The sequence below is a fragment of the Oncorhynchus keta genome, chromosome 34, assembly GCF_023373465.1.
Source record: "Oncorhynchus keta strain PuntledgeMale-10-30-2019 chromosome 34, Oket_V2, whole genome shotgun sequence".
Taxonomy (NCBI): Eukaryota; Metazoa; Chordata; class Actinopteri; order Salmoniformes; family Salmonidae; genus Oncorhynchus; species Oncorhynchus keta.
Genome location: NC_068454.1, coordinates 37,780,567 through 37,798,710, shown reverse-complemented (window position 1 = coordinate 37,798,710; position 18,144 = coordinate 37,780,567). Strand labels below are relative to the sequence as shown.

At 42.2% G+C, this 18,144-nt stretch overlaps 1 protein-coding gene across 5 annotated transcripts in view; it reads right to left on the bottom strand.

The window, feature by feature from the left end:
- Positions 1–17,184, bottom strand: part of LOC118367068 (neurabin-1-like) — a 45,389-nt gene extending 28,205 nt beyond the window's left edge. For 3 of the 5 annotated variants that reach the window (XM_035750069.2, XM_035750071.2, XM_035750072.2), the window contains exons 1-2: positions 17,001–17,183; positions 14,649–16,607 (exon numbers count right to left, since the gene is read on the bottom strand). In XM_035750069.2, coding sequence (XP_035605962.1) covers positions 14,649–16,442 — 1,794 coding nt within the window. In that variant the 5' untranslated portion in view covers positions 16,443–16,607; positions 17,001–17,183. Of the gene's footprint in view, positions 1–14,648; positions 16,608–17,000 lie in introns of all 5 variants that reach the window. The other 2 variants (XM_052493803.1, XM_052493804.1) reach the window with 1 other exon arrangement.
- Between the last annotated feature and the right edge of the window lie 960 nt (positions 17,185–18,144).

The window sequence follows — 18,144 nt, the reverse complement described above, 5'->3', positions numbered from 1 at the left end:
TCTATCTTTATTCTGTGAATGACACTTTGCATCTTTTATCAATGTTTATTATAAGTATTTCTGCAAAATCACCGGATGTTTTGGAATCAAAACATTACTGCACGTAACGCGCCAATGTACACAGAGTTTTGGATATAAATATGCACATTATCGAACAAAACATACATGTATTGTGTAACATGATGTCCTATGAGTGTCATCTGATGAAGATCAAAGGTTAGTGATTCATTTTATCTATATTTCTGCTTTTTGTGACTCCTATCTTTGGCTGGAAAATGGCTGTGTGCGTTTTTTGTGACTTGACTCTGACCTAACATAATTATATGTTGTGCTTTTGCTGTAAAGCATCTTTGAAATCGGACATGATGGGTAGATTAACAAGATGTTTATCTTTCATTTGCTGTATTGGACTTGTTAATGTGTGAAAGTCACATTTTTGAATTTCGCACACTGCCTTTTCAGCGGAATGTTGTCGAGCCTGCGCTAGAAAGGCTAACTGACTTGCCTAGTTAAATAAAGGTTAAGTAAACTACATTTAAAAAACATCTGACCAAGATGTTTTTTTGGGGTCAAGTTTAATTAAGGAGCTCCTTTAGCACCTCGGACTCAGTGACTGCCTGCTGGGAGAAACTTTGTAGGCAGGGGAAAAGGGGGGAGAAGTGTTGATAGTTGCATTAGAAGGGGTGGGAGATTAAATGTTGGACGGGCAAGGAGGCATAGCTGAGTCAAATAGGAATCCTGACTTAATGAAGTGGTGATTAAAGAGCTCAGCCATGTGCTTGTCAGTAACAACCACGTCATCAACATTAAGGGGCATCTGTGAGGAGGAGGGTTTATTCTCGAGGTCTTTAACCGTTTTCCAGAACTTCTTGGGGTTAGGACCCACAGAGAGACCACTGCTCATTAACATCTTTGGGACTGGGGGGCAGTATTGATTAGCTTGGATAAAAATGTGCCCAGAGTAAACTGCCTGCTACTCAGGCCCAAAAGCATATAATTAGTAGATCGGAAGTTTCTAAAACTGTTTGATGATGTCTGTGAGTATAACAGAACTCATATGGCAGGCAAAAACCTGAGAAAAAAATCCAACCAGGAAATGGGAAGTCTGAGGTTTGTAGTTTTTCAAGTCATTGCCTATCGAATATACAGTGTCTATGGGATCATATTGCACTTCCTAAGGCTTCCACTAGAGGTCAACAGTCTTTAGAACCTTGTTAGAGGCTTCTACTGTGAAGTGGGGGCGAATGAGAGCTGTTTCAACCAGGTGTCTGGCAGAGTGCCATGAGCTGATCACGCGCACTCCCGTGAAAGGTTGCTGCGTTCCATTGCATTTCTAAAGACAAAGGAATTCTCCGGTTGGAACATTATTGAAGATTTATGTTAAAAACATCATAAAGATTGATTCTATACTTCCCTTGGCATGTTTCTAAGAACTGTAATAGAACCTTTTTGACATTTCGTCTGAACAAGTGATCGCGCATTATGCATTTGGATTACTGGGCTAAATGCGCTAACAAAAAGGAGGTATTTGGACATAAATTATGGGCTTTATCGAAAAAAAAAAACATTTGTGGAACTAGGATTCCTGGGAGTGCATTCCGATCAAGATCATCAAAAGGTAAGTGAATATAGGTAAGTGAATAACACTATTTCTGACACCTCTCCTTCTTTGGGAAATGGCTGGATGTTTTTCTGTTGACCGAACATAATCGCAAGGTGTGCTTTCGCCGTAAAACCATTTTGAAATCTGACATAGCGGTTGCATTAAGGAGAAGTTAAAGTTATTTCCATGTATAACACTTGTATCTTTTATCAATGTTTATTATGAGTATTTCTGTAATTTGATGTGGCTCTCTGCACTTTCAGCGGATGTTTGTTTGAGACAATGCATTTCTGATCATAACACACCAATTTCAAATGGAGGTTTTTGGACATAAAGATGAACTTTATCGAACAAAAAACACTTTTATTGTGTAACATGGAGGCCTGTAAGTGCCATCTGATGAAGATCAAAAGGTTAGTGATTAATTTAAATTGCTATTTCTGATTTTTGTGAGCCCTCTCCTTGGCTGGAAAATGGCTATATGGTTTTCTGTAACTAGGTGCTGACCTAACTTTTGGTGTGCTTTCGCCGTAAAGCCTATTTGAAATCGGATACTGTGGCTGGATTTACAAGAAGTTCGTTTTTTAAATGGTGTAAAGTACTGGTATGTTTGAGGAATTTTAATTATGGGATTTCTGTTGTTTTGAATTTGGCGCCCTGCAATTTCACTGGCTGTTGGCGAGATGGGACACTCCCGTCCCACATATCCCAGAGAAATTAAAGTAACTAAATTTGGCCTTCCGGATAGCCTGAGTGCACTTATTTCTCATTTGCCTGAGCATTTTCGCCAAATGCAATTGTTGAGGTGGAGTAACTCTGCAAGATCACGGTCGAACCAGGGGCTGAACCTGGTTTTAATTCTAATTTTCTTTATGGGGCGTATTTGTTAATAATTCCACTGAAAATATTTAAAAAATAAGTTCCAAGCGTCTTCGACAGACGACAGTCTTCAAGCTGATTCTATACCATTTTACAGAGGCCAGTTCATTAAGTTTTTTAGCAAGTGTCAATGACAAATCAGGACAGGTTGTATCACTGAGCAGCTATTACAAACACAGGCTGTTAAATAGTGATCACTAAGGTCATTAGAGAAACCACTGGACTGATACCTATCAGAATTATTTGTGATGATAACGTCGAGGAGAGTAGCCTTTTCTGGGTATTTGGAGTCATACTTTGCGGGATTGGTAATAATCTGAGAAAGATTTAGGGAGTCCCATTGCTTTAGGACTTGGTCAGGTATTAAAAGCATGTCCCAGTTTAGGTCACCTAGCAGGACAAATTCAGACAGTGTAAGGGGCTAGGAGAGCTCTTAGGACAGGTGGGGTACAGGCCGGTGAGGATAGAGGACGATAGCACCCAGCAACAGTCAACAAAGAACTACTTGAAAGTTTAATGCTTAGAACCAACAAATCAAATTGTTTGGGGACAGTTCACCTGACAGAAGACTGGATCCAAACATTACACTGTTGATTTGAGAATTGTACATTTACTCTACTTTTCGCCGCATTTGTTGATAACCAAGTCAGAAAATATACTGGATACATTGAGTAAAATCATAGGAACATTCCTGGAAAATGTGGGGTCGGTGCAACATAAGACAAAAAATGACGAGGCTTGAATGAGGTCTAACTGGTGTCTCCAAGTGGCCACACACCTTTTCAAATTGTGCACAGTAATCTCAATGCACTTTTATGACTCGAAGAGTCTTCAACTATAAGGTGTTTTTTTGAGCTCTCCTAGCTGTGCCGTTGAGGAACTACAGCAAGCACACTTGTAGTTTTATTTGGAACACAGCATTCATAACCCTTTACTTACTACATATGAAAGTTATGTTTTTCTCACCAGCTACACACAATACCCCATAACGACAAAGTGAAAACATGTTTAAATGTCTTTTTGCAAATGTATTTCAAATTAAATACAGATCTAATTTACATAAGGAGTCACCCGAGTCAATACTTTGTAGAAGCACCATCGGCACCAATTACATCTGTGAGTCTTTCTGGGTACATCTGTAAGAGCTCTCCACAGCTGGATTGTGCAACATTTGCCAATTATTATTTTCAAATAATTTCAAGCTCTATCAAATTGGTTGTTGATCATTGCTAGACAACCATTTTCAGATATTGCAATACATTTTCAAGTGGATTTAAGTCAATTCAAGATTTAACTCGGCCCCTCAGAAACTTTCACTGTTTTCTTGGTGAGCAACTCTAGTGTAGAGCAACTCTAGCCTTGTGTTTTAGTTCATTGTCCTGCTGAAAGGTGAATTAATCTCCCAGTGTCTGGTGGAAAGCAGACAACCAGGTTTTCCTCTACGATTTTGCCTGTGCTTAGCTCCAATCCATTTATTTAGATTTAATTCCGAAAAACTCCCCGGTCCTTAATGATTACAAGAATACCCATAACATCATGCAGCCACCACTAAGCTTGAAAATATGGATAGTCATATTCAGTAATGTGTTGTATTTGTCACACCTATTCCCGCTCTCCCTCTCTAGCGCTCGAGGGCACCAGGCAGCCCTTCATTACGCACACCTGTCACCATCACTACGCGCATCAGCGCTCATTGGACTCCCCTGAACCTCCCTTACTTTATTGATTGCCCCTCTATATCTGTCTGCTCCTCAGTTTGTCCCCCATGTCAGCATTGTCGTTTAAGTTTCCCCTGTCGGTATTCTGTTCTGTTTGTTGGTTATTAAATGTTCACTCCCTGTACCTGCTTCTCATCTGCAGCGTCCTTACAGAATGCTGACACCAATATGTGAAGCATCAGGGAGTTTTTGTTGGTGACGTTGGGTCCGGGTTCCGTCGCCGATGGAACTGGGGGTGCCTCAGTTGGCCCGAGCGGTTTACTTTCCTCGGTTGGCTCGGCAGGCGCCCAATCCACGTCATGCCTCAGCCAGTTCATCGGGTTCCACGATTAAGCTGGCTCGTCGGGCTTCTACGCTTCAGCCAGCCCGTCAGGCTCGCCCAGGTGGGACGCCGGGTGGGGGTGTACTGTCATGCCTTCTACCGCTCTCCAGCACCAGGCTGCCCTTCATAACGCATACCTGTCATCATCATTATGCACATCAGCGCTCATTAGACTCACCTGGACTCCCTTACATTGTTGATTGTCCCTATCTATCTGTCTGCTCCTCAGTTTGTTCCCCGTGTCAGCATTATTGTCGTTTATGTTTCCCCTGTCCAGACGCTGTCCAGACGCTGTCCGTTGTTCACTCCCTGTACCTGCTTCTCATCTCCAGCGTCTGTCCTTATAGTATTGGATTTGGCCCAAACATAGCACTTTGTATTCAGGACAAAAAGGTAATTGCTCTGCCACATTTACTGCAGTATTACGTTAGTGCCTTGCTGCAAACAGGATACTACAATATTGTTGATCCATACTCAGTGCCATTTTCCTTTTCTCTGAAGATTAACTCATTCCCAACTCCAAATGTCTACCCAGACTTCAACAGCAATGAGCAGCACAGTACAATAGTTTAGTCAGCCTCTCTGGACAGTGAATTAACTGGATAAACTACAGTGTACTTACCTCGGTACTGCACACAGTATCTACAACAGGATAATAACACACCTGGAACTGGGGAGTGTTACAGCTCTCTACTATAATTCTACAACATGTGGTCATAGCATTGGTGTCAAGGTGAATGTGAATGTCAGCAGATACAGATTGCCGGGTGTGCCGTTTGTTAGACCTGTGGATCACAGTTTGAACATAGCTCTGTGTCACACCACTCCATAATTTTCTTCAGATTAGGCCACACCTAGAAAACACAATTCCAACTGTACGGAGAACAGAGGAGTTAACCCTTTCCTTACCTCTGCCTATGACACAATCAAATGTTTCAAAAGCCCTTTGAAATAGGGCTGGGAGATATGTCCTGAAAATCATATTGCATTTTTATTTATTTTTATTTATGGGCGATTCAAGATCTAAATAAGCTTTGTTGCACAATTAAAAAAAGGTCAATGCACTGCATTTCAGTCAGGTATACAGTCAGGTATACACTCAGGTATAATCAAATTAATTCAGGGCTTGTAAAATTATATTTAGGCTAAATAAGCCTTCCAAAACCATAAGATCCACTAATCATTTTATTTGATCAAATTAGTTTAACCTGCTTTTTTTTGCAATACTCACCGATCTGGCTTTCAAGTCTGTCTATGACATGGTTTCAATTAGGAAAACGTGGCGCCGGACATTTGACCAGCAGCATTTTAATTTACCGGACATTTGAGAAATTGACCGTACCCATATGCATAGGTTGCGTAACCTGATTAGGGCATCCACCTACGGTGCTCAGAATGACAGAAATCACATTTAGATTAGGGTAACTCAGAACATGCAAGTAGAGGATGAACGATGTGCACTTTGAAGATTTTAGAATAACTGTATTTTTCTCAGCCAGCAAGACGAGCAACGGACAGCAAAATCACTGGCCTTTGTCAACCTACTATCCCCTATAGTAGAAAAGTTGACCTATTCTATTGGTCAGCTTGTCAAGAAAGAAATAGCCTATTCCAAACAGACTCTGGGACAGTTGTGAGATGATAGAGTCCAAATTCATACAACCAGTTACCTTAAAAAGCAATTAGTCTGATGCAACAGATGAGAATGTTAAGGATTCTTGCGATACAGGCATTTGGAACAGCACACCAAAACATGCATTCAAATTCATTTGATTGATCACCCAGCCATTCTTTGAAGTAAGAATAAAAGCTACGCAATATATAATATATACATAAAACGATAGATGGCGCAAAGAGATATCTTGAAGATAAAACGCGTGGAAAAGACTATGGTATAACCCCAGTGTTTGTTGACCATTTAACACGAGGCCTGCACAGAAGGTTGAGACTGCTGCAGCAACAGACTACTACCGACTCAGTTGCTATGGGAATGCAGTATATCGTATCCAACGCCCCATCTAGGTGCTCTGTTATCCAAATATTAACATGAAGATATTTCCCCCCCCACCATTGCATTAATGCATTGACTGACTGAGGAACCTGCGGCAATACAGACATTTCGACTACAGTAAATCAAGGAGCAGAAGTGTTCTGCCCTATATTATCTGGCATACAGAAATATGACAGTGGGCACGTGTCAACAAGCCAGTGGGTAGTATAGCAGGCAGTAAACAAAAAAGGTCCAACGTAACTTTGACGTAATTGTCAGCTAGTAATTAAGCCTAACCTTCAAATAACCATTATGGCACTTCAGGTTGGAATACTCAGGTTCTTTGTTGTTGTTTTTATAGTTAGTCTTTTTTTTTTTTTTTTTTTTTACACCTTTATTCTCCACAATTTTGTGATTGCGATCTGGTCTCGTCGCTGCAACTCCACAACTGGCTGTGGGAGAGGCGAAGGTGGAGTCATGTGTCCTCCGACACATGACCCGTCAAGCCACACTTCTTAACACCTACTCGCTTAACCCGGAAACCAGTCAGTGGTGTAAAGTACTACTTAAAGTACAGATACCCAAAAAAACTACTTACCATTTATATTTTTTGACAACCTTTACATCACTACATTCCTAAAGAATATATTGTACTTTTTACTCATTTTCCCTGACACCCAAAAGTACTCACTACATTTTGAGTGCTCAGCAGGACAGGAAAATGGTTAAATTCAAGCACTTATCAAGAAAACACCTGGTCATCCCTACTGCCTCTGGCCTGGCGGACTCACTAAACACAAATGCATCTTTTGTAAATAACTTCTGAGCGCTGGAGTGTGCCCCTGGCTATCCATACATTTTAAAAACAAGAAAACATTGCCGCCTGCTTTGCTTAATATAAGGAATTTCTTTCTTATTTATATTTACTTTTGATACTTAAGTATATTTTAAACCAAATAATTTGACTTTTACTCAAGTAGTATTTTACTGGCTGAACTTTACTTGAGTAACTTTCTATATATATATTTTTTTTAAAAGGTAGCTATACTGTTACTCAAGGACGACAATTAGGTACTTTTCCCACCACTGGTCAGAGGAAACACAGTTCAACTGATGACCGAGGTCAGCCTGCAGGCGCCCACCCCGACACAAGGAGTCGCAAGAGTGAGATGAGCCAAGTAAAGCACCCCTGGGCAAACCCTCCCCTAACCCGGACGACGCAGGGCCATTTGTGCGCCGCTCTATGGGATTCCCGGTCACGGACGGTTATGACCCCAGGCTGTAGAGACTCCGCAACACTGCGATGCAGTGCCTTCGACCGCTGCGCCACTCGGGAGGCCCGGAATACTCAGCCTCTGACGGGTACAAAGCATCAACTTAAGTTGAGATTCCTTAAGTAATGCACAACCTCTATTTTTAAAGATGCATCAAAGCAGAACAAGCAGATTAAGTACAAAGCTAATGGGATAGGAGTACAGGTGTCTGAAAATCAGTCTCAACGAATTTACAATCCATTCATTTGCGAAAAACAAACAGTAACTCTCCATATGTGCAGCTGCAAACTGTCTTTTGAGCCTCGGTCAAGGAACATGTTCAGAATGGAAGTCTCCTACAGCAGCTTGACAAAGAAGACCTTTCTTCCTCAGATGACAGGTCCCCTGTACAGGCTCAGGTTGCACACAAAGACCTAAATCCTGCTGCAGGCTATAGCACAAAGCACTTCAACTCTCCTCTGATAGCAGGCCAGGGCTCCAGAGTGGCCCACCATGCCACGCCAGGCAGGGCCAGCTGAAACCAGCACACTGTCTGAGGCATTGTCGACTGAATACCCTAGTCAAGCACTACTAGTGAGGTAAACTAGAATCATTCTGTATTGTGCCACTAGAGGTGAAGAGAGACTGGTGCTGAAAATGAAATGGAAAGACGCTTCGGTTGAAGACCAAACTGTCAAATGCAAATCTTTCTGCTTTCCAGATAATTGAAAAAGACAGTTGTTATTAGACAGTCAATCCCCTTTTTCAACCGATATTCAAACACCAACAGCAAGGGCCAACCTGTCACCGAAATTACTCCTATTGCAAAAGGAGAGTGTCTTTTCTCCTGAGAGGCCTGTTTGAGAGGGAAAGAACTCTGCTTACATAACTTTACTCTCTAGGCAAGTAAGGCTACAATTGTGGAAACAAATTGTTAAGTATTGTAACAGAAGCCATCCCTGCTTGCAATATCATCGTTGACGTTTAAAGGAAAGACCAGAGGAAGCATTCCACTTTCGAGTCAACACATAGCAGAAGACACATCTCATCCTCGTGTTGTTAAGAGATACTCCAGGGTGGAGTGTTTTCAGGAAGTGCATGCTTGAGGAAAACCTAAAGTGCCGTGCCCACTTCAAACTGTCTGGAAGCAGTTCAATCATGACTCATCTAAAATAGGACACCCACTATTTTACAGACGGCACCCTAATGAGTATAGAAGGCAAAAAAAATGAAGGGTGCGAAAAAGCTGGCTGAAAACAATCTTTCATTAATAACTAGTAAACACTTTGTCCCAGACACATGACATGCTATCTACCTTCAGCCTGTTAGAATTGAGAAACAAGGAGGGAAGAATGATGAGCAGCACATGCCAGGGCAAGACCAAAACGAAGAATCCACCATTTCACAACCACGGGAAGAACACTGTCAACCAACAGATGTCACGTCACACTTACGACCTAGTCCTAACAAGGAGACGCCCTTTAACCTTAGCGTTACCTGGACAAAAAGACTGGTGATCATAAATCGATCCATCGTTTGTACAGGAGTTTAGAAGTAATGCATTCTTCACTGAAACAGTGTTTGATAATGGAGTTTGCAATGGCTTGAATTTCTGAACACATTTGTGTATCTCTCTTCACTCACACTGTTACTGAGCTCTATCAATATGTGAACTGTTTCTGTAACACAATGACGTGAAGTGTGAAGCTAGGCTAATCTCTGCTATGTCGTCCCTAGGACAGATGCAGCATACTGTTTGTGTCGTCCTCCAGGTCAGCTACTGGCCCCCTCTCACAGGACCCCCTCCCTAGGACCCTATGTCAGGCCAATTGGGGCCATCCACAACCTGAGATAACACACGAGGCCCTGGATAAACATTGACCAGTATATAGGCTGTGGAATGCCCTGAAGTGATTTTTTCCCCCCTGATCTGCCAAAATTGTTGATAAGCTGTGTTGATGGGAGATATCACACAACACCCCCCCATGCCCAGCCCACTTCATTTTGACGCCTTTCACAAATTAGTTTTAGGCCATATAGCCCAGCCCTATCTCAATATTTTTCAAACCTATGGGCAATTCACGATTTGTATATATATTTGTTTTCTCTAAATAAGCTTTGTTGTACAATTAAAAGGTCAAATACACTGCATTTAAAAACAGTCAGCAATAATCTAATGAATTCGGAGCTTGTGAAATTAGGCTGAACGTACACAACGTTCAAATGTTTGGGGGTTCGATTACAGGCTCAAAATGGCCAGAAACTAATAACTTTCTTCTGAAACTAGTCAGTCTATTCTTGTTCTGAGAAATGAAGGCTATTCCATGTGAGAAATTGCCAAGAAATGGAAGATCTCGTACAACACTGTGTACTACTACCGTCACAAAACAGTGCTAACTGGCTCAGAATAGAAATAGTGGGAGGCCCCAGTGCACAACTGAGCAAGAAGACAAGTACATTTGTGTCTAGTTTGAGAAACAGACACCTCACAAGTCCTCAATTGGCAGCTTCATTAAATAGTACTTAGCTAACACAACGTGTCATTGGAACACAGGAGTCATGGTTGCTGATAATGGGCCTCTATACGCCCCTGTAGATACTCCATTAGAAATCAGCCGTTTCCAGCTACAATAGTCATTTACAATGTTTACACTATATTTCAGATCAATTTTAGAGGGATGGTGGGGGGAAAAAGTGCTTGTCTTTCAAAAACAAGGACATTTCTAAGTGACCCCAAACTTTTGACCGGTAGTGTATGCATTCCACAACCATAAGACCCACTAATAATGTAATTGATCAAAATCTGCTGTTTTCCCCCAAAACAATCACTGAACTAGCTTTCAGCTTGGTCTATAAAAAAAGCCCTTTTTGTTAGAGATTTTACCATTCACTAATAACGCAGCAGGCATTATAGAAAATTAACACCATTCTCATAAATAAGTCCACGTGCTAGTGAGTAGCCAGCTAATATTTATATTTCAAGTTTGGCTAATTTGGATCTGAATTCAGCTAACAGTTGTATTGTTATGAACACAACCTTCTGTCTGTCTCCAACTGTTTGAACAGCATGCTAGCCTGTCCAGTTTGTTCAAATTTTGAAATCAAGTGGCCTGCCTTGTTTCTAAAGAATGAGAACAAGTTGCCAATTCCTCACATAAATTGTTTTACGCTTATTGCACATTTATAAAACACAGACTACACAGCTAGTATAACAATCTTTATTTGACTATCTGCTAGCGATACGTGGTACCATAATGGGCGCGCGACTAACTGAGCATTCATTTTCCAGAATATTCGTTGGTACATCTGTTTCAGTAGTGTCTGCTCGGTTTCGAATCATGAGGAGTTGAAACATTTAAAAAAAGGTTATGGTTTGAAACTTCTCATCTATTACAGAAAAATAATGTATCCCATGTGTTTTGGTGTCCATATGACCCATTCTGTTGGACCAAACCTCAAATGCAAATAGCAAGTTGACACCGTTTGTCAGAGAGGAAGATGGGATATCCCATCTGTTGTTGTTGTGAGTGGTAGGAGGAGAGGCTTGGGTGAAAGAGGCGAAGCAAGAGGTTTCACTCTCGCCAAAATCTGTCCAAAATAAGCCCAATGCATTTCTATGCTCTTATTTTGAACCTAAGATTGTCACCTGCCTTTCCGCTTTTGGGACAACGACTCCCATTGTTAGGGCGGAGACATGAGCATCTCGTCATTATATACAGATCTCTGGTGTAAATGGGAAGGTGCACAGCACAGAAGGAGCGAACAAGACCGAAAAGACAACGTGAGAACAAGCGTACATAAACGCTCATAAAAACAAAATACTATTCTGCGATACAGGCATGAGGAAGGAACATAAATTCAAATTAACTTGATATATCGCCCAGCCCTACATTCCCATGAGTGCCAGTGGTAAAGGAGAATGCCATGCACAGATAAAACTACCCTCTAGCTTACCATCTTAAAGTCACTCACCAGCGGTGAACTGAGCATATTGACCAGGCGGATCATAAACACAATAGATAGGAGGGAGTTCTGAGGGCAGGAATGTGTTTGTTCCCAAAAGGATTTAAGTTCCGCTCGCTCGTAAAAGGTAGAGTAAATAGGGAATTCTTGGTTTTTACTATCCCCACCATTATCATAAAATGACTTGGCACCGGTCAGTAAAATGAGATCATACGAGTTGAATGAACATCTACACGTCTTGTTGGTCAAGAGTCCTTACATGTTGACTATGCTTGGGTGATATACCGTATAGAGTATACCGGGGAATTTCAAAATACTGACGGTATGATTTTCGATACCATTTGGGTTGAGGGCACCCTCGTCTTGTGGTGGCGAGGGCTACGCCACTGCTTTTACGGTATATAGGTTAAGTATAACCATTTTTTAAAAATCCAACACGTGTCAATAAATTATATCCAGCTCAGGGCTCCAGCTATGCATTTGATTTGCTAACTTGCTAGTTAAGTGGCTACATGTCAAGATGAAGCTTCTTGGTTACAGCAGAGACATTCAATCCCCCCCCCCTGGATTGCCTAAATTCTTGTGCGTAAATTAAAAAATAACTACATACATACAGTACCAGTCAAAAGTTTAACACACCTACTCCAGGGTTTCTCTTTATTTATACTATTTTCTACAACATGGAATAATAGTGAAAACATCAAAACTATGAAATAACACATATAGTAACCAAAAAAAAAAAGTGTTAAAACCACTCAAAATCTATTTTATATTCTTTAAAAAGTAGCCACCCTTTGCCTTGATGACAGCTTAGCACACTCTTGGCATTCTCTCAGCCAGCTCCATGAGCTAGTCACCTGGAATGCATTTCAATTAACAGGTGTGCCTTGTTAAAAGGTAATTTGTGGAATTTCTTTCCTTAATGCGTTTGAGCCAATCAGTTGTGTTGTGACAAGGTAGGGGTGCTATACAGAAGATAGCCCTATTTGGTAAAAGACCAAGTCCATATTATGGAAAGAACAGCTCAAATAAGTAAAGAGAAACTACTGTCCATCATTACTTTAAGAAATGAGGTCAGTCAATTTCAAGACCTTTGAAAGTTTATTCAAGTGCAGTCGCAAAAACCATCAAGCGCTATGACGAAACTGACTCTCATGAGGACCACCACAGGAAAGGAAAACACAGAGTTACCTCTGCTGCAGAGGATAAGTTAATTTCAGCCCAAATAAATGCTGAGTTCAGCAGAGACTGCGTGAATCAAGCTTTCATGGTCGAACTGCTGCAAAGAAACCACTACTAAAGAACATCAATAAGAAGCGACTTGCTTGGGCCAAGAAACATGAGCAATGGACATTAGACCGGTGGAAATCTGTCCTTTGGTCTGATGACTCCAAATTTGGGATTTTTGTTTCCAACCGCCGTGTCTTTGTGAGACACAGGATGATCTCTACATGTGTGATTGCCACCGTGAAGCATGGAGGAGGAGGTGTGATGGTGTGGGGTTGCTTTGCTGGTGACACTGTCTGTGAGGTATTTAAAATTCAAGGCACACTTAACCAGCATGGCTACCACAGCATTCTGCAGCGAAACGCCATCCCATCTGGTTTGGGACGGTCATTTGTTTTTTAACAGGGCAATGACCCAACACACCTCCAGGCTGTGTAAGGGTTATTTGACCAAGAAGGAGAGTGATGGATTGCTCCATTAGATGACCTGGCCTCCAATCACATGACCTCAACCCAATTGAGATGGTTTGGGATGAGTTGGACCACAGAGTGAAGGAAAAGAAGCCAACAAGTGCTCAGCATATGTGGGAACTCCTTCAAGACTGTTGGAACAGCATTCCAGGTGAAGCTGGTTGAGACAATGCCGAGAGTGTGCAAAGTTGTTATCAAGGCAAAGGGTGGCTACTTTGAAGAATATAAAATATATTTTGATTTGTTTAACACTTTGTTTGGTTACTACATGCTTCCATACGTGTTATTTCATAGTGTTGATGTCTTTACTATTATTCTACAATATATAAAAATAAAGAAAAACCCTTGAATGAGTAGGTGTCCAAACTTTTGACTGGTACTGGTACTGGTATATATATATATATAATATGGTACAGAAACAGTATGAAAGTCTGAATACTGCCCAACCCTAATGTTCAAAGGCTGATTCACAGTGAATGGAAATCATCATTTCCCAAGAGTAGGCCTCCAACCAACCATCAACAAGTCACTGGAAGAGCCATGATGAGGTTGTTCATACTGTACAGTACAGTTAAGTCAGGGTTCCAACACGTCACTCCAGTTCCCTCCCGACTGTCCTCATTCAGCTGGGGTTCACACAGACCCCTTACGTAATGTCAACAATGTTTCCATAAATACAGCGTAGAGCATTCTGGACTAACATCCGGAAATGTCTCCACTACTACTAGCCTAGATCCACAACATTGTTAACAAGAGAAATATGTGACCCTCAGACACACCAGCTTTAGGCAATGCCTCAGTAATTACAGAAGCTTAAACACCCCATAGTTTGGGTTCTCATCCATGACACGCTTCACCTGATACAGTGCAACAGCAGCCATAACATCATCATGTGTAACAAAGACACTCATTTCCTATGCGGGATCTGTCAATCAAGGCACCAAAGAATGCCCTCCACAAATAAGTCAACAACCTGAGTGAAAGCAGACTTCCTTGGTTAATAAATTTGATCCAAAAGGGCGCCAGCTGTGACATCGTCCAGTATATTACCACATGTACAATTGACCTCTCTCAGAACTTTTAGGCCAGACAAAAGCTAGCTGGCTACCATGAATAGAAACCATATAGTAAGGTTCACATTCTCTAAGACCCCAAAATGAAAGCAATTAACATCAACTTCACTTCAGATTATCAATGTAACATTCCCTCTTCTCAATGCTTACCCGTATCGGTGACGTTGAAAACTTGATCTTCCTCAGTGGTTCCGGTTCCTCCTCATCATCTGAAAGCCCAGGGGCCTCCTCATACTCCTCCTCACAGAGCTGCTCTTCATTCTCCTCCTCGAGGGTCTGGTCAGTATCCCCATCATCCACAAATGCTGTGTTCTCTCTACCATATGCCACTGGGGAAATCTTGCCCCTTCTGCCCTGTTCCTCCTCAGCAACCTCCTCCTCTGCATTTTGCTCCTCGTAATCCGCGGTTTGATTTCCAGGATTCGTGTCTTCTCTCCACTCCTCTTTCAATTCATGCCGTGACTCCTCAAATCGACTTCCTTCTTCCTTCTCCAGTGTAATCTCAGTCTCCTTGCCGTCATCTTTCTCTGAGATCGGCTGATGGTGGTCATCCTTCTGACTGATCGCCTTTGGTGGCGATTCTTTTAGCTCAACTTTGATCTCTTTTGGGGGTTGAACATGCACTTCCTCAAAAACATTGTCTTCAATATTCTCCTCTTCGTTCTCCTCGCTCTCTGATGACTCATTCTGTACAACTACGAGCTCAGCCCGGACCGTGCCAGGCAGAGACGAGGCCTGGGTAGGTGGCTTTTCCCTGGTGGGACTCCGTGCCACATGCCCATCACTCTTGGCACTGCTGGAGGTTTTGGCCCTGTTGCTACTGTAAAAGCTATTGGCAAACACAGTAGGCTGTTTTTGATCCCTGGGGGGTGGACTGGAGGGTTTTACTCCATCGCTACCCACAGATGGTCTACTGAAAGCGTCACTGGTTGAGGGGGAACGCTTGTAAGCGCTTTGGCCACCTGGGGATACGGGCTCTGGGGAGATGGGCTTTGGAGTGGCATTGGCTGTTGTTGGGAATGTTTTGTGAGTAGTGTTATTGAATGGGGAAGTTGGTTTGAGAATGACACCGGTAACTATGGAGGTAGGTTTGTTAGTGGCATCATTAGTTGGAATGGTGGATTTGTTAAAACTGTCCCTTGTCGGAGATGTAGGCATTGAGCGATCTGAGAGACTGCATACTTTAGACAACATCTCTGTGGGTTTTGCCTCATTGTCACTGTCCACAATGAAGTTGTCTAGCCGCCTGGACATGGGTCCAGCTTTCAGGGACACCCTGGACACATGTTTAGTCTCCTCAGTATCGCTCCTCTCATCTGGCTGGCTTCTCGTCACTGGAGTGGGACCAGGCTCTGTTTTGATGTTGCTAGTTTCAGTGGACCCTGACAATCTCCTGGTACTTTTCCCCCCATCAGACACACTGCCCAGGGGCACCCGGCTTACAACTCTGTTGGGAGACTTCTCCGCTGCGGGTTGTTCTTTGATAGTCCTCTCAAAGAGTTTCCTGGTCGAAGAGAACTTCTCTGCCAAAGCTGTTTTGTCAACTTCGACATCTTCTCCCTTGGGGGTTTTGTCTAGACTTGGAGATTCTGGGCTAGTGGCACAGCTCAAACTTGTTTTGTGTGTGGTGACTGCAAATGGCACATTTGGTGGGGAGACCAGGGACAAATCAGCTTTCAACGTTGTTTTCACCTCTTGAATCTCTTGTTGCTGGCCATCCATCTGGAGGAAAATATTCTTTATCTTGTTTATCCGATTGCCTAAATGCCTCCCCCTCGTGTCCTCCTGTGTGTCGTTAGAGCCATTTGCATAGGACTTTGCAGTACCGTCCGATTTCGTCCCATCAAAAGTACACTTAATAGCGTGGAAGTCCGACTTGTAGGCATTTCTATGCGGGGACGCACTCCTCAGCGCCCTTTCTCCTTTGCTCTCGGCTTTTATCATTTTCAAATATTTACTGGGAGTATCTTGGGAAGAGGCGATAGAAGTTAAACGTCTGAGTGTTTCTTGTTCCCCTATTGTTGTTCTCAGTCGACCAGTGCCATGGATCCCTCAGATTATTCGGCGTCTTGGTCAGGGAGTCTAAATCATGCGTAATGTGGTGGTCATCTACAGAGACAAGAGGAAAATACACTTTCAAAACCTAGCTGTTAGTACTATTCGAGCCTATCCAAAGCAACTTCCTATATACCTTGCAATCGCATTCTTCCGGCTGCTTCAAAGCACATTACTTTTCCCTCACCACTACATTGTCGTAGTCCAACTTCTTTAATTATTGAACGTGAGTGGGCTTTTAAGAGACTATGATAATTCGTAGCCGGTCAAACACTGACAATAAAAGTCAGCTAAAGATGAAACACAAAAATAAGCTAACTGTGCAAAACACGTTAGATACCAAACGTCTTTTGTGGTGATCGGTTTCATTGTAACAATTACAAGTAAACTGTGAGCGAAACATTTCAGAGCTTTACCGCACGCAAATTAACTTCCATTGTATTTTACCTCTTACGATACTTGTTTCTTCATCCTAGGTGCTGAAGGCTCCTCATAATGCAACTCTTGTGTAATTTATACTCCCGAACTTGTCATTTCGTTACCGCCATCACTCCCCTTTCCAGTTTTCCTCCTTCCTTGTACTCCAGATACAGACAAATCGCGCTTCCGCGCGTACGTACCCTCGCCCTCTGGCGCGCCACACGATCAGACACAATCGGGGGCGCGCACACCAAAACATTCCAGGACGACAAACCCCCATCCCTTCTTGAGTGCGTGGTTGCGCAGACACATTAAATATTTGAGGAATAGATTTCCTTGAGAAGCTCACCCACCGCTCTGCCGCATATGAAAGATTTAAAATGTCCTCAAACAAAACAACACCTATCTCAGGTAGCTACTGTTAAACAGCCACCACTAACATTGAGTGGCTGCTGCCAACAGACTGACTGACACTGACTCAACTCCAGCCACTTTAATAATGGGAATTGATGGGAAATGATGTCAAATATATCACTAGCCACTTTAAACAATGCTACCTAATATAATGTTACATACCCTACATTATTAATCTCATATGCATACGTATATACTGTACTCTATATCATCGACTGCATCCTTATGTAATACATGTATCACTAGCCACTTTAACTATGCCACTTTGTTTACATACTCATCTCATATGTATATACTGTACTCGATACCATCTACTGTATCTTGCCTATGCTGCTCTGTACCATCACTCATTCATATATCTTTATGTACATATTCTTTATCCCCTAACACTGTGTATAAGACAGTAGTTTTGGAATTGTTAGTTAGATTACTTGTTGGTTATTACTGCATTGTCGGAACTTGAAGCACAAGCATTTCGCTACACTCGCATTAACATCTGCTAACCATGTGTATGTGACAAATAACATTTGATTTGATTTGTATCTTCAGCAGCTGCTCTATCTGATAGTGATGGTTTTGGTGTAAATGTCTCAACAGCAATATGGCTATTTGATGTTCCAACAAGTGGGTGTGATTTTGGTGAACAGTCTAAGAGCTTGTGTGAAATAGGCTTGGCATGATGCAACGCAGATACCTTACGACCAACCTTAACTTGGTCTATTTTGCCTCCCGAATGACACAGTGGTCTAAGGCACTG